The sequence below is a fragment of the Chrysochloris asiatica genome, unplaced genomic scaffold (assembly GCF_000296735.1).
Source record: "Chrysochloris asiatica unplaced genomic scaffold, ChrAsi1.0 scaffold00001, whole genome shotgun sequence".
Classification (NCBI taxonomy): Eukaryota; Metazoa; Chordata; class Mammalia; order Afrosoricida; family Chrysochloridae; genus Chrysochloris; species Chrysochloris asiatica.
Window position 1 is genome coordinate 14,903,638 of NW_006408519.1, and position 16,710 is coordinate 14,920,347.

General features: G+C 34.6%; 1 protein-coding gene across 2 annotated transcripts in view; it reads right to left on the bottom strand.

Moving 5' to 3' along the window:
* CSMD3 (CUB and Sushi multiple domains 3) overlaps positions 1 to 16,710 on the bottom strand; it is a 1,928,297-nt gene that overhangs the window by 81,204 nt on the left and 1,830,383 nt on the right. For both annotated transcript variants that reach the window (XM_006830658.1, XM_006830657.1), the window contains 3 exons: positions 13,605 to 13,778; positions 11,449 to 11,631; positions 7,046 to 7,222 (listed from right to left, as the gene is read on the bottom strand). In XM_006830658.1, coding sequence (XP_006830721.1) covers positions 7,046 to 7,222; positions 11,449 to 11,631; positions 13,605 to 13,778 — 534 coding nt within the window. The remainder of the gene's footprint in view (positions 1 to 7,045; positions 7,223 to 11,448; positions 11,632 to 13,604; positions 13,779 to 16,710) is intronic.

A 16,710-nucleotide genomic window follows, 5' to 3' on the forward strand; every position in this document is an offset into this window, starting at 1 on the left:
ACTTACATTACAACACACACACACACACAAAAACACACACACACACACACAATAAACCCTATAAAATGCAGATATTTTGTTCCTTTCTGCCCAGTATATTCTCAGAGAGCCTACTATAGTGCATGACTCCTCATAGTGTGAGGAGAATAAATGTGAAGAAAAGATTCAACTTATTAAAAAGTCATAATTATTTTTTTAAGTATTCATTTTTTGTGGTGGTTTCTCATGAGTTTCAATCATGGAACTGATGAGCATTACTTATGCTAACTCTAAGAAGATAATCTCTACAGTAAGAGTTAAACAAATAGTTGTGATAATTCTAGTCAGTCTAAACCACTTCAATATTGCCTTCCCGTTTAACTTAATATTTACCAGACATTATCAATGTTAGTACAAGTAGATTCTCATCAGTTGTTTTTAGTGTCATAATACATTAAGGAGAGGATAAGTTTCTTTTGTTCCTGTATAGATTAACAAACTCAGAAAGCCTATATAGTGTCGCTAGAAGTCAGAACTGACTCCACAGAACGCAACTACAATCACCATAGCCATGTAATTTATTTAACCAACCTTCTATTGACTCCTGTTGATACTGTTTTCCTATTACTGACAATGTTTTCCTGCTACTAACAAGTATTGGCCATGCTTACCCAGCCATCATTGCACGCATGTTTTGCCAATTATCTAACTTCAAACCTAGAACAGAGTTCTGTTGTAGCAGAATGAAGTTCCAGAAAGACAGCCAAACTATCTGCTAACAATGTTACTGACTTTATATAATTTTTCAATTCTCCTCCATAATTCAAATGCATTCATTCTTCTATGGTCTTCTTTATTCACTATCCAACTTTCACATGCACATGAGGTTATTGAAAATACCATAGTTTAGATTAGACCAGCCTTAGTCCACAAACTGACGTCATTGTTCTTGAACACTTGAAGCAAGTTTACCTCATATAATATGCCATTTGATTTTTTGACTGCTGCTTTCATAAGTATTGATGGTTGGTCCAAGCAAAATGAAGTCTTTGACAACTTCAGTCTTTTCTCCCTTTATTTGCATGTTATGTATTAGGTCAGTGGTAAGGATTTTTGTTTTCTTTAGATTAAAGTACAGCTCATACCAAAGGCTGTGGTCTTTGATCATCATCAGTATTTTAAGTCTTCTTTGTTTTCAGCAAGCAAGGTTACATCATCTGCACATCACAAGTGGTTAATGAGCCTTCTCCAATCCTCATGCCACATTCTTCTTCATATAATCCAGTTTCTCAAATTATTTGCTCAGCATACAGATTACATAAGCATGGTGCAAAAATACAAACCTGGTGTTGCTGTTGTTATTAGGTGTCATTGAGTCAGTACCAACTCATAGTGACCTTATGCACAGCAGAACGAAACACTACTTGATACCGGACCAATCTCACTATTGTTGCCACGCTTGGGTCCATCAATGCTGCCACTTGGCCAATCCATCTCATTGGGGGGTCTTCCTCAAACCTGGTGTACAGCATTCCTACTTTAAACCATTCCATGCTCCCTTGTTCTGCTTGAACAACTGCCTCTTGGTTCATGTACAGATTCTTCATGAGTATAATTAAGTTTTTCTGGAATGTTCATTCTCTGCAATGTTGTCCATAGCTTGTCATGATCCACATAATCAGAAGTCCTTTTGTAATCAGTAAAGCACAAGTAAAGATCTTTCTGGTATTGTCTACATTTAGTCAAGATCTGTATGATGCCAGCAATGCCTCGTTACATGTCCTCATCTTAATCCAGCTTGAACCTCTGGCAGTTCTCTGTCAATCTACTGTCACAGACATTTTTGAATTATCTTTAGCAAAATTTTATTTGAAAAAGATATTAATAATATTGTCCAATTATTTCTGCATTGTTGAGTCATCCCTCTTTGGAATGGGCATAAATATGGACCTATTCCAATCCGTTGGACAGGCAGTTGTCTTTCAAATTTCTTAGAATAGATGAATGAGTGCCTCCAGAGCCACATCAATCTGTTGAAAGATTTCAACTTTTTTTCCCATCAATTCCCAGAGCCTTGTTCTTTGCCAGTGCCTTCAGTCCACCTTGAACTTCTTACTTCAGTATCATTGATCTTGAGCATACGCTATCTCTTGAAATGGTTGAACACAGACCAACTTTTTTTGGTACAGTGACTCTGAGTTCCTTACTTCTTCTTGTGATGCTTTCTGCATCACTCAATATTTTGCCCATAGAATCCTTCAATTTTTGCAGGTCGAGGCTTGAATTTTTTCTACAGTTCCTCAGCTTGAGAAATACTGAGGGTATTCTTAACTTTTGGTTATCTAACTCCCTATCTTTGCACATTTTATTATAATATTTGGTGTTGTCTGCTCAAACAGCCCTTTGACCTCATTTATTTTATTTACTTTAGTATCTCTGCACTATAGAGCAAGTTTTGGAGTCTGACATCAATTTTGGTCTTTTCCTTCATTCTTGTCTTCTAAGTGATCTTTTGCTTTCTTACTATATGATATTATTGATATCAATCCACAGCTCTTCTGATCTTCAGTCATTAGTGTCAAATTCATCAAGTCTGTTCTTCAGATGACCTCTAAAATTAGATGAAGTATGTTCGATGTCATATTTTGGCTTTTGTAGACATGTTCTAATTTTCTTGAACTTCAGCCTGAACTTATATATTGAGCACTTTACGGTCTGTTCCACAGTCTGCCCCTGGCCTTGTTTTGACAGATGATAAGGATCTTTTCCACTGTCTCTTTCCACAGATGTAGTCAATTTGATTTTGTGTATTCCATCTGTTGAAGTCCATGTATATAGTCATCTTTTATGTTGTTTAAAAATGGTATTTGAAATGAAGAAGTGATTGGTCTTGCAAAATCTATCAAGTGATACCCAGCATCATTTCTATCACCAAGATCATATTTTCCAATGACTGAACCTTCCATTTTGTTTCCAACATCTGCGTTCCAATTATCAGTATACTTATATACTGATAGTACACTAGTATGCTAATCAACATACTTGATTGTATGTTTGATTAATTTCAGATTGAAGAAGTTGGTAGAATTCTTTAATTTCATCATCACTGGTTTTATTGGTTGGTGCATAAATCTGAATAATAGTGCCTTTAACTGGTCTTCTTTGTAGGTGTATGGATATCATCCTATCATCGACAACACTGGTTTTCAAGAAAGATCTTGAAATGTTCTTTTTGATAACATAAACAATGCTATTCCTCTTCAATTTGTCATTCCCCGCACAGTAAGCCATGTGACGATCAGATTCAAAGTGGCCAATACGTGTTCATTTCAGATCACTAATCACTAGGATATTGATCTTTATGGATTCCACATCATTTTTGGCACTTTTAATTTTCCTAGATTAATATTTTGTACATTCTATGTTTTGATTATTAATGGATGTTTACAGCTTTTTCTCCTCATTTTGACTTTTGCCCATCCTCAGATGAAGGTCCCGAAATCTTTACTCTATTTTCATCATCAAGGCCAACTCTACTTTTTGGAGGCAGCTTTTCCCTAGTCATATTTTGAGTGCCTTCCAACCTGAGTGACTCATCTTACAACACTATATCTGACAGTATTCTGACTCATGGGGATATTTTATAGGGTTTCCAAGGAGGAGCTGGTGGGCTTGAGCCTCTGACCTTGCTGTTACTAGTCCAGTGCTTATCTTACAGCACCACACCAGGACTTTTTTAATTATTTGAAAGACATTAAGCAAGCAAGCAGAGATCACCAAGAAAGATGAGTCAGGAGAGGTGTGTGACCTTTCGACTGAGATCCCTGCAACACAAGAAAAGTTGATGCTACAAGACATAGTTGTTAAAAAGCGACAAGGACCTCCCCCCACAGATGACAGAGAGAGAAAGGTTTTCACTAGAATTGGAAATTCTATCCTCCTGAGTGGTGAGAGAGTAAATTTATTTTTTAAAGCCATCCACTTATGGTATTTCTGTTTACAGCAGCATTACATAGCTGTGAAATGCATGTAAAATTGTTAAAATGCACAAAGCAAAGTTCAGTTAACAGAGCTATAAATATGGTTGGACTGAGGTTGTTAAAACACAGAAGAGAGTGTCTATACATTGCTACTAGGCAATGAAGAAATGAAAGGGGATATTTGCAAATGAACTTGTTAAGAACTCATAAAGGAAAAAGAATGCCAACTTTCCTCACTGACCTGTGAGATATTAGGAAGAAGATAGCTTACTTTCTGAGCTTTTTATTGGTTGTGCCTGGAAAATGCCCAATGGTAGTAAGATTTATATAAACAATTTTTAAATTGACTGACTGCTTAAGGAGTTAAATTACATCATGTATCCAAGGTTCTAATTCTATTTCATATTAAAAGTTTTCCTTAATAAAAATATATTCTATAATTTTAAAAGGTCAAACAATAAGCCAGATTTTACAAGTTAAATCATTCTGTTGATTTACACTAAACAGGAGACTCTATTTGTTCCAGACTAACCAGCTCAGGAAAACAAAACAAACATAAATCTCTTAAAGAGCTAAATTTTATAAGAAACAGAAATAAAATTCAAATAGATTCCTCTTCTTCATATTTTACTTTTACCACACCACTGTAATGAGGATAATTTATGTAACTATATTTCAAAGGCTTTATTAATTTTTCTCAAGTGCTTCCATTAGCTGGTATGTAAGATAATATAGCATACTATTGTTTAACCCAACTAACATTGTATATTAAAATAGTTTTTTATATTGTATCTTATATATTCAATATTGTATATTAAAATAGATATCATAAGAATTGTATTACTGAACTTGCTAAGCTTTGGTGGCAGTGTAGAATAATCACTGGATTACTAACCATAAATAAGGTCAGCGGTTCAAGGCCCCTAGTAACTCCTTGTGTAAAAAAATGAGGCTTTCTGCTCCTGTTAAGATTTTAAGCCTATAAAGGGTCCCTAAATTGGAATCAACTAGATATATCTTACAACAACAACAACACCGAACTTGCTAAAATAAAATATAATGAAGAATGTTTTAAAATTTAGCAGTGTATCTAATGCTGCTTTTGTCTTCTCATTTCACTTAAAAAAAAAAAAAAAAGCCATATAGGTAAGCAAGTTGTGAGAACTGATCCACAAGATCAATTTCTAAATCAAAACACTGGTTTTTCATTAATAAACTCTTGTTATTTAAAAAAAAATAAAAAAGGGAGAAAGAAAAGTCAGCTCAGCTAACCAATGTACTTAGAGATATGGTTGATCTTATTTTGATCCAAGTTTCTTTTCTCATTAAGAACAAATAGCCCACAATATATAAACCTGTGCAGTTCCTGAAACTATACTTTGAACATCATTTACTCAAGATGAATATTTTTAGAAATAAATTCACCTTATTTCAGAATATGTTATATTTATTTCTTCCAAATAAGAAAACATGACAGCAAAGCATTTAAAAAAAAAAAGATGCTTCCAGAAATATGTAAAAAATAGGAAGAAAGTTTTCCTGTTGCAGTCATCTAATTCTACAAAGCACCTTAAACAAATCTCCTTTGTAAATATTTCATAATTTACCATATGTCCCACAGTTCTGATCAATAAGCATGTCATTGTTGTTGATTGCTGCTGTTGTTGTTGTTATTAGGTGCCTTTAGAGTCAGTTCCTACTCAGAGTAACACTATGAGCAACAGAACAAATATTGCCTGGTCCTGCGCCATCTTAATCATTGTTGTTACATATGTGCACATGGTTTCTGCTACTGTGCCAATCCATCTCATTGGGGGTAGGGGGGGTCTTCTTTTTCTTCTCTGCTTTACCAAGCATGATTTTCTTCTCCAGGATGGGGCCCTCTGTGATAACATGTCTGAATTGTGAGAGATGAGGTCTTGCCATCCAGGCTTCTAAGAAGCATTCTGGCTGTACTTCCAACAGAATTTGCAGGTAGTCCATGGTACTTATAATATTCATCCACACCATAACTCAAATACATCATGTCTTCCAAGGTCTTCCTTATTTTTATTATTTATTTATTTTTAAATTTCTTATCGGGAATTGAGTGAATGTTTACAGACAAGCTCATCATTGTTACATTCAACAAATAACATACTTTGCTTCATCTAAATAATTGCAACCCCCTCCATGGAACAACGGTGATCCCACTTCCTCCTTGTGGCTCCTACCCCTATTTCACCCACCTTCTCATCCCTTCTCAACATTGTCCTTAGATACATGTTGCCTTTTTGATTTTGAATTGTTGACTATTCTATCATTCAAAGTGAACATACCTTACTAGTATTGTTGTCCCCCTACATACCTATCTACTGTGAGGCTGAAAGTTAGGCCATGAGGGTAAGTTCCTTTTGAGACCTGGAGGGTATTTGAGAGCTAGAGTCTCAGGTTCCTTAAGTCTCTTTCTGAACAGTAAGACCAGTCTTTTTTTTTTTCAATTTTGAGTTTTGTTCACCATGTTGTTCAACCATCACCATCCCTGAAGTTTTCCATCACCCTTAATTTTAAATTACTAGTGGACATTCTCGAGTCCTAGTGTGTCACTTTAGGATAAACACTAAACTGCTAACTGCAAGGTTGGCAGCTGAAACCCACCAGCCATTCCTTGGAAATCCTATACAGGGTCACATCACATATGAGTCAGAACCAACTTGACAGCACTTAGCAACAGCAAGTGTATACTCTAAGGGTTCTTGGTAGAGTAAGTGTTGGTATTCTCTGTAGCCAACATAAAATTCAGTGGTTGGTCACTTAGTGGGAGAAAGATGTGGTAGTGTGCTTTCATACACATGGTAGCCTTGGAAACCCGGTGAAACAGTATTACCCTGTCTTATAGAGTAGCTAGGAGTTGGAATTGACTTGAGTGTCACTGGTTAGTGTATACTCTAACCATGACACTATTAATCTAAAAGACAATGCAAATATTCAAAAATTTGCATAATTTCTCAAATTCCAAAACATACATACGTACACCTACTTTATACTCAATTTGTTTTTTTAACCTAATTAGTAATACTTAAAAATACTTAGAAAAAGCAACTTACTTGTACAGTTAGGCAGAGTTCCAGACCATGTTCCATTGGCTGTGCACTGTCTAACTGAAGGTCCAGAAAGAATATATCCCTCCATGCAGGAATAAATTACTGAACTAGAAAATGTTGTGCCATCAATCCTGAAAACTTTTCCATTGGCAGTTGTTCCTGGATTTCCACACTGCACAGCTATAAAACAAAATAGTTAAGAAGTACATACAAAAATAATGCAATTAGAAATCCTCTCACAAAAATTTAATGACTAAATGATTATTTCAAACTATCCAAAGGATTTACAAATTCATCCAAATAAGCATTAAAGTATCTTTTGAAACAAAAAATACATTTATGCTAATTTTATTAGTGTAGTTACTGGGATTCAAATCACATTATAGCTTTTTAATTTTACACTTTTATTCATAGTTTTAGAAAAACTTTACAAAGTGTAGTAATTACTTGTGAGTGTTGCCTTTGGGTGTCACAAAATCATTTAGATGTTCTCTAACTAAAAAAAGAAGAAAAAAAAAAACATTATAAGGGCTCCATATTTTAAAAAGAGTATAATTGGAATTTTCGTACTAATAATGAGATGCAACTGAGATTTATTTCAGAAATACTTTTAAGAAGTATAATATAAATATATTATTTTTAAATTATAGGTGTTGTGAAAAGAATTTTGTCCTCCCAAAGTATGTGCTGAATTTCTGGCCCTCAGCAGGAAAAATTTTTTCTCCTTGGTACGAATCCCAAAGTTTGGAGGCTTGAAACTGCGAATTATGCTGGGAAAGAGAGGCGTGGAGATCTGCTACTGTAAAGATTTTTGCCAGTAAAACCCTATGGAGTCCAGTACTACCCTAGTGCATATGGGATTGCCATAAGTCATACTTGACTCAATGGCAGCAACTTTGGTTTTGTAGTATCTCTGGATCTGTTACATAGAAAGAAGTGTTTTCTTTTATTATGTGTGTGAAGCTATATCAGTGTCAGGTGGATTCTAAATTTAATCACATCTGAGTTATAAACTATTTAGAATAGCACATACAGGGTGACTACAGATGTGAAAGCTCTCTGTTGGAAGTCAGAAACTAGGAGAGGTTCACTGATAGAATTGACATATCTGAGATCCTGATTTGGATTTCTGGCCTCCAAAAGGGTAAGCAAATAAACCTCTGTTCTGTAAAGTCCCCCACTTGTGGAATTTTTCTTATAGCTATACTAGATAACTAAGTCAAAAGACATTCATGCATGTTTTTCAATTTGTATAAATCTATAACTGATCTGTATTAAAACTTCTGGTTTCATATCAAGCAATTCAAATATAAACTGAGTAAGAACTAAGTAACTAAATGCTAATAATGATTTACACTAAGTTTTGACATTCCTTAAACAGGAGCTGCAAAAACAAGTATCTGCTTACATTTAAGTATTATTAATTATGTTTAAATATTTACTTAAATAGCATAAGTAGATTTTAAAAGTTTAAAATCAAGTGTATATTAAATATAATAGCATATTTTGTTGTAACATGAGTTTAGTATTGTACAGAATTCAAGCCTGTATTTATCAATATCAAGAATGATTATAATTTCAGTCAGTGCCATCTAGATCCCTTGCTACTTCTGAAGTATTCCATTTTTAGTGATATTGCATGTGTGTGAGTATATGTGTACCTGCAGTTTGCTTCTTTTCACACGTCTTCTTTTATTTCATGTGTCACCATTTCCTAAAAATTCAGTTTGTCAAAACTTCACATTATTTAACACGTGTATTTGATATTTTAATTTCTGTATGTGGTTTCCTACCACATACAGGGTGATTTTTTTTTTTTTCTGAATTACTCATTACAAAATGTAATGGATAGAAGACTGAAAATACCTCCAATCTCAAAATTCTGCTTTATTGTCACCTTTTGTATAATTCCTATCCTATTTCCCTTTAAACAAATATGATTTCCCAAGATTTTAATAGAATGAATGGTTTTGAATTTCATTTTTTCTCAGCTTTACTTGATTTCTATTTTCTCAGATTGCTTTATGGAATTTATTCTATATTTTATTGACTATAAATATTACACTATGTAAACATAACATTGTTTACATGATATTTTTCCTATGGTTGCCAGGTTATTTATAATTAGTTTGAGTTATATATGTGGTTCTTGTTGTTAAGTACAGTGGAGTTGGTTCCAACTCATAGCGGGGCATGTTCTCAATCCAGTGTTGATCCTATAGTACCATTGTTGTTGTTGTTGTTAAGTGCCATCGAGTCGGGTCCGACCCATAGCGACCCTGTACAGGGTTTCCGAGGGTGTAAATCTTTACGGGAGTAGAAAGCCTCATCTTTCTCCCGCGGAGCGGCTGGTAGTTTCGAACCACTGACCTTAAGGTTTGCAGCCCGATTCGTAACCACTACGCTACCAGAGAGTATACCTTCATGTTGTTGTTGTTGCTACGTCAGTTCTGACTGTATAAGGTGTCTGAGGAGAAGCACATGAACTTGAACTACTGACCTTATAATTCAAACTGAACTTGCAGTCCAGCGCATTAATCCACAGCAACATACCAGGACTCCATACCTGATGTAGCATAAGAGGATCAGCACTGTACCACTATAGGATTAGCACTGTAACACTGTTCAAACCCACCTACTTCTCCTTGGAAACTATACAGGGCACTTTTGAGTCAGAAGTGACTCAACAGCACTTAACAACAATAACTCCATGAGCATGTTTTACTTAATATTTTTACTTATTCAAGAAAGAATCAAAGAAGGCATGTTCTGTGAATTTAGTATTTTTGTCAACTTACTCTCTCAAAATGTTTAACAATAAAATTACCTCTAGAAATATTTAAAAGTTCTATTTTCATTTTATCCCCACAAAAACATTACATTCCTATCATGAGAAACAGGTGGGATGAGACGCCTTGTTGTATTATCTATAATTTTCTAATTAGTAGATTGTTGAATTTTTGTATATATTGCATTTTTTTGGTCAATTTTTGTTCATATTCTACTATAATTTCAATTCTTTCTACTTGACTTATGAGTTCCATTTTTACCAAGAATATGCAATCTACATAAACAAAGCAGCATTTCATCTAAAAAAAAACAAAAGGCTGACTTATGTAAAATAAAGATTTTGTCTTTGGAGAAGAAACTCAAAAAATAAAGTGAACATTTTTGTGTGTGTATGGTAAAATATTGATACAAATATTTGTATTTGACTGAATTTTTCTCAGCAGCTAAGTTCTGAAGTTCCTTTTCACTGTAATATTATCTGAGATGTTACTCTGATTTAATTAAGATGGCTAAAACAGCTCTAATTTAAGAAAGAAATAATTATCTTTCTTAAAATATGCATACTAATTTTAAGCACAATTAAGAAATTTATACGATATAGTCTATAAAAAATATCAAGAAAGCTCTATTGAGAGTTGCGTTCCTATTGATTAGGTCAATATGATTAGCAAAGCATCAAATCAGCTATATAAATACATTTGTTGACTTGGGTTTTGCATAAGTTCATCACAAAATAATGTTTAATCACAAGGACAACTTTACAGTAATGTTTAATTTTCTAAGCAATGTTGCAAATATTTAATTACATTAGCAATACGTTTACTCAAATACTCTGAACATTTATGAGTTATAGTTACTAGCAATTGTGCTCTATAAATAAAAATCTTTCTTATATTTTGTTGTTGTTGTTAAGTGCCGTTGAGTCGGTTCCGACCCATAGCGACCCTGTACAGGGTTTTCGAGGCTGTAAATCTTTATGGGAGCAGAAAGCCTCTTCTTTCTCCCGCGGAGAGGCTGGTAGTTTCGAACTGCTGACCTTGCAGTTCGCAACCCGTTTCATAACCACTACACTACCAGAGCTCTTTTCAATTTTCACCAACTGGAAAGCTAAAATAGGTCTTGAGCAATGTTTATGTAACAATAACCTATTTTTTTCATAATGCCTAAAATATGTAACACTCTGGTAAAAAGCAAAATGTAAACCTGTAATAAAATTTTTAACAAAGCAAAACCAATTTTTTTTCTTTTTAATACTGTCATATATTATGGTGAGAACAATGTTTATGTATAAATGACCAATGAGAGATATTTCTTGTAATCATTATCATCAGAACTTATTTTTAGGGTAGTGTCAGTAAAGCTTAACTAATACTGCTTTTACTTATTGATTAGGGTTTGAGGTACTGGAAGGAGGAATTTTCCTTTTAGTTGAATTTGGCTACATATGAAACTCTATCCCTCTGGTGTGGTGCTGCAAGATCAGCACTGAACTGTGAACCAAAAAGTTGGCAGTTCAAATTCACTAGCTGTTCCTTGAAAATCCTATAGGGTCACTATAAGTCAGAACCAACTTAACAACACTTAACAAAAACAATAATTGACTTAGTTGAGATTACCTTTACATTCTGGTTGCCTTCCAGTCCAACTGCCATTAGCTAAGCATGTTCTTTCTTCTGAACCATGAAGTAGATAACCAATATCACATGCAAAACGCACAGTACTTTTAGTTCTGAAATCACTTTCCTGCCTAGAACCATGACCCGGAGTACCTGGATCACCACAAGTACCAGTAGCATCACCTGAAATTAAATACAAGCAAAATTAACTTATTCCAATTAACATTAATTAATTAATCTTGTAGGTGCTCGTATGTGTGCACTGTATTTTATACATGGAAAGTTGACTGGATAAAATTATAATTTATGTTTCTTATCTGACTTCGTTAAGAAGAAAAGAATACCTTCAATAATAATAATAAAAATGTCAGTGAGAAGTGCTATTTACCTATAAGTAAACTGTGCAATTGTTAAGACAGGTTAAGGATATTCCACAGAACCTAATTAATCAGCAAAATGTATCATTTAGAACTGGCAGTACGGTGGGTTCAAATGACACTGGACCCCAAAAACTTTACTTTAAAACACAAACATGAGATTTGGGATTTTTCCATTTTTCTTTCACTTAATTTCTTGATGTTATATATATATATACTTGAACTGTGTTGTATTAGAAAGTGATACATCTTGTAGCCTTACCTTTCTTCCTATCAAAGATCATTAACCAAAGTTGTAGTATCATCAACATCTCAAATAATTTTTATCAAATTCTCAATTGAAAACAAATTAATTTAAAATAGTCTTACAATAACCTGTTCAAAGAAAGATAACTTTATGGGCTTAGAGGCTCAGTAGTTGTATATTACCTACTAATAACAAAGAAAGTAAGGGTAGAAAAATAACTTTCAAAAATGTATTAGCTTATCATATTTTTAACACAAATAACACATGTGCTATACATGTTTTCTGCCATCTGCACTCGCCCTTCTGCCTAATCCACCCACAAAGCAATTTGGTAAGTTTTTATACTAAATTTTAAAGCAATATGCAAAAAAATTAGCATAGCATGGTTATGAAAAACACTACATAGGGGAAGAGCCCACTTGACAAAAATAAAATATATAGCATTCATGTTTATTTGCAAAAAATATGGTAGTTCTATTTATAATATGCAGATTTCTCGTGTGGCACTGTAGGATAAGCACTGGACTGCAAACCTCAATTTGGCAATTCAAACCTGCCAGCCAATCCTTCAAAACCCTATACAGCGTCGTTATGAGTCAGAAAAAATTTGATGGCACACGCCAACACTACCAGAGTTTTATTAAAGAATTATGATAAGAAATAATCAATTGTTTTCTGTTGTTAGTGCTGTTGAGTTGGTTCCAACTTATAGTGATTCTTTATAGGGTTTCCAAGGTGCAGCTGGTGGGTTTGAACTGTTGACCTTGTGGTTAGCAGTCCAATGTCTATCTTACAGTGCTACAAAAAGACTCTTTGCTGTTGCTATGTACCATCAAATACCTTATGACTCATAGTGATCCTGTGTACAACAGAGGGAAATACTGCCTGGTCTTAGTCTATTTGCACAATCCTTACTATATTTGAGCCAAGATGATGTCTCACCACCCTTACTTCTAAGGAGCGTTTTGGGTATACTTCTTCCAAGGCATATTTGTTCATTTTTCTAGCAGCTCATAGTGTATTCAATATTTTTAACCAACTCCATAATTCAAATGCATCAATTATTCTTCAGTCTTTCTTATTCATAAGTTATTTCCAAACTTAAATAGAACTAAACTCTAATAGAAAATCACTCTTATAAAATGGCTTACTAGGAAACAACATATTTTCTATTTGCTAAACTGGAATAATTAGTTAAATATGAGTGGTTTTATCATTTTAATGAACAAAGACCTTTATGCCAAATAGCATCAAAGAACCAAATAATTTATATTAGACAAAACAAAGTTCAAAATATATATTTATAGTTTCCTACAAAATCAGTATTAATTTCTTCCTAAATGTATACTTTGTTTTAAAATTCCTTAAAAAGTTATTTCAGTAAATATTTATGTAAACATTGTTTCTGCTTTCTCATAAGAGTTTTTTTCAAAAGAAGTGTATTATTTTGTCTCTTTAGACTGCTCATGTATACATTCTTCATAGCAATAATATAATTTAGAACACACATTTTCCCATTTTGTAATTGGTACCTGAGCAATGAGGTTGTGATCCACTCCAATGGCCATTTAACTGGCAAGTCCTTGATGACGGTCCTAGCAGAGTGCGTTTCCCTGTGCAGGAATAGTGAACAGTGGACCCAACGGTATATTTCTCACCAGACATGACTGCATTCGGAGCAACTCCAGGGTGGCCACAGTCAATCACTACAATACATAATTATTGAATATAACATTTTTTATATCTCCTATTGAACAACCTGTACCAATACATTTATTAAATAAACCAGAATAAGTTTGGTGCTCAACCATAAAACATTTCCAAAACTCCAATATATTTGGGACAACTGGCTTTTTTAAATGAACTTTCAGTTACACCAGCTATTCCTTTCATCCATGTTGTCTAAAGATGTGTCTAATAGGAGACTTGTGAACTAAGTAAGCATGAATGACTGACTAGGACAAGTCTCGGGGTGTGTGAGCAGTGAGTGTGTGTTCATATGCATGTGTGCATAGGCCTGGACAAGGATGTATAAGCTAGGAAAATAAGTGATGTAAACGGGCTTAATATGGACATAGGGTGCAATGATGGTTTCAAAATGAGCCCAAACAGAAATCAATTTGAAAAAAAGAACTTTAAGGTGAGGGAGAGGCACCAAAGATGGATCTGTTTGTAGACTAGTAGAACTTCTAACCAGAAATTAATGAATAACCATGCTGTATAATAATGATACTCAGTGGCTTGTCAAAAAAACACTGCTAGCCATAGCCAAATCTGGTATCATACATTGTAGACTGTCCAAAGGTTAGACTTAACTTTGGAATTTAATGTGTGCCCTCTGTTAGCTGTAACTTGTAAAACGTATCGAATGCAACATCACTCTAGAGTATTAAATAGTGCACAAGAGGCAATAAACGTAGCACACTACTAGATAATGCTAAAGGAAATGACAGAAAGGTGAGCTATATGCATGAGGTAATAAATTCAGAAGAACTACAATTTTCATGGAAAAAGTTTAGTCAAAAAAATAAAAAATAAAAGCTTAAATGCTACGATCACATAAGAGCAAGCAATTGAATTATCCCAACAATTGGATTAGCTAGTTTACAAAAGTAAGTCATTAACTTTTGAAAGAGGCCAAGAGTTGACTAAATTATTTGCAGAGTATCTAGAATTATGTAGACATGATATAAAATTAGATTTTCTTTATTACATGAAAGTTGTCATGAAATTTATATGAAAGTCCATACTATGAGCATCAAAAAATGCCTGTAAATATAGCATGATCATACAATTATATAATTTAACAATTTTAATATAACCAAAAATTATTTCACTTACATAATGATTTCTTGATGCACTACTTTAAAATACAAAGTCTTTCTCTTCATTATTATGTTCAAGATTTACCAACTCTTTAAAACCTATCTTGTTTCAAAGATACCTAATTGCAGGACAGCTAATTATTTATTAATGTCCTTCTAGACAAATTTCTCCATTTTGTGTAATATTGTAAATCCTAGCCTCTGGACCCATTTTGAAATGAGTTGTTAAGGGAGAAGTCCTGGTGTGGTACTGTAGGATAAACTAAAGGCAAAGTTGACAGTTTAAACCTACCAGTTCTTCCTTGGAAACCCTATATATGGTCAGTATGAGTCAGAACTGATTCCATGGCACCTAACAACAGCAACCTGACAACAACGAAGATTAAAGTGGGACTAAGGAGTTCTGGTAGCGTAGTGGTTACGAATCGGGCTGCGAACCTTAAGGCCAGCAGTTCAAAACTACCAGCTGTTCCGCGGGAGAAAGATGAGGCGTTCTCCTCCCGTAAAGATTTACAGCCTCAGAAACCCTGTACAGGGTCACTATGGGTTGGAAACGACTCGACAGCACTTAACAACAACAACAACAAGGAGTAAAGATTACAGTGATCTAAGGATTAAGGATGCCCTCTCTTTGCTAAAAGGTGTGACTCAATGTACCACTCTCAGTTTCCCTTTGGGACATGGTCTAACTGCAGTTTATAGAGTGCTTGGGACAAGTTCACTCTCTTGAGCTGGATCTTAGATCTGGCTCATTACGTCTAATCTCCAGTTGGTGGGACTTTCCTACCATCACCTGACCTGATTCACCAGCTTCTGTATCCTCCTGTATCAATAGCCTGCCACGTGACCTACTGATTTGGGTTTCTCAGCTCCTGAGACTACCTAGGTGAGCCGATTCCTCCAGACTGATCTCTAAACTAGGGATTTGGGACTTGCCAGCTTCCACAATTATGTGAGCCATTTCTTTTGACAACTGTTTGTTTTGTAAGATATTGCAGACTGTTGCAGAAACCTGGAACTTGAGGGAACAGAGGAGTGGTGTTTAATATCAAGGACTATGGAGTGGTATGGTGTTGGTTATGTGGTGGTTATGTGCTGTGGAGCCAATTCCAACTCATAGCGACCCTGTACAGGGTTTCTGAGGCTGTAAATCTTTACAGGAGCAGAAAGCCTCATCTTTCTCTCGTGGAACAGCTGGTAGTTTTGAACTGCTCACCCTGAGGTTTGCAGCCCAATTTGAAACCACTATGCTACAGAGCTCCTCATGGAGTGGTATAACATGTTGGAAAAGTTAGACAGTTGGGATATCTTTAACCTCCAACTCATAGGGACCAGCTTTGTGCAAATCTTTCTAAAAGAAATTATTCCTGCACTTAACAATGAACAGAATTCCCAGAATTCATTGTTACTCATGTCTACTTTTCTGTATTCTCAAAGAATTTTGATTCATTTTAGCTGAAGTATTTTTCTTAATAAACCTGTTAATTATATGCCTTGTTGTTAAGTGCTGTCAATTCTGTTCTGACTTACAGCAACTCTGTACAGGATTTTCAAGGAACAACTGGTGGCTTTGAGCTACAAACCTTATGGTTAAGAGAAACAGTGCTGAATCCTCAGCCCTACACTAGGACATACTTATCTTCTGTAACTCCTCATACAATATACAACAAAATACATTCATTAGATATTTAATAACGTGAATGATAGCATTTATTAATAACTACTACCATAGCGAGGAGCTCTGGTAGCGTAGTGGTTACGAATCGGGCTGTGAACCTTAAGGTCAGCGCTTCGAAACTACCAGCCGCTCCGC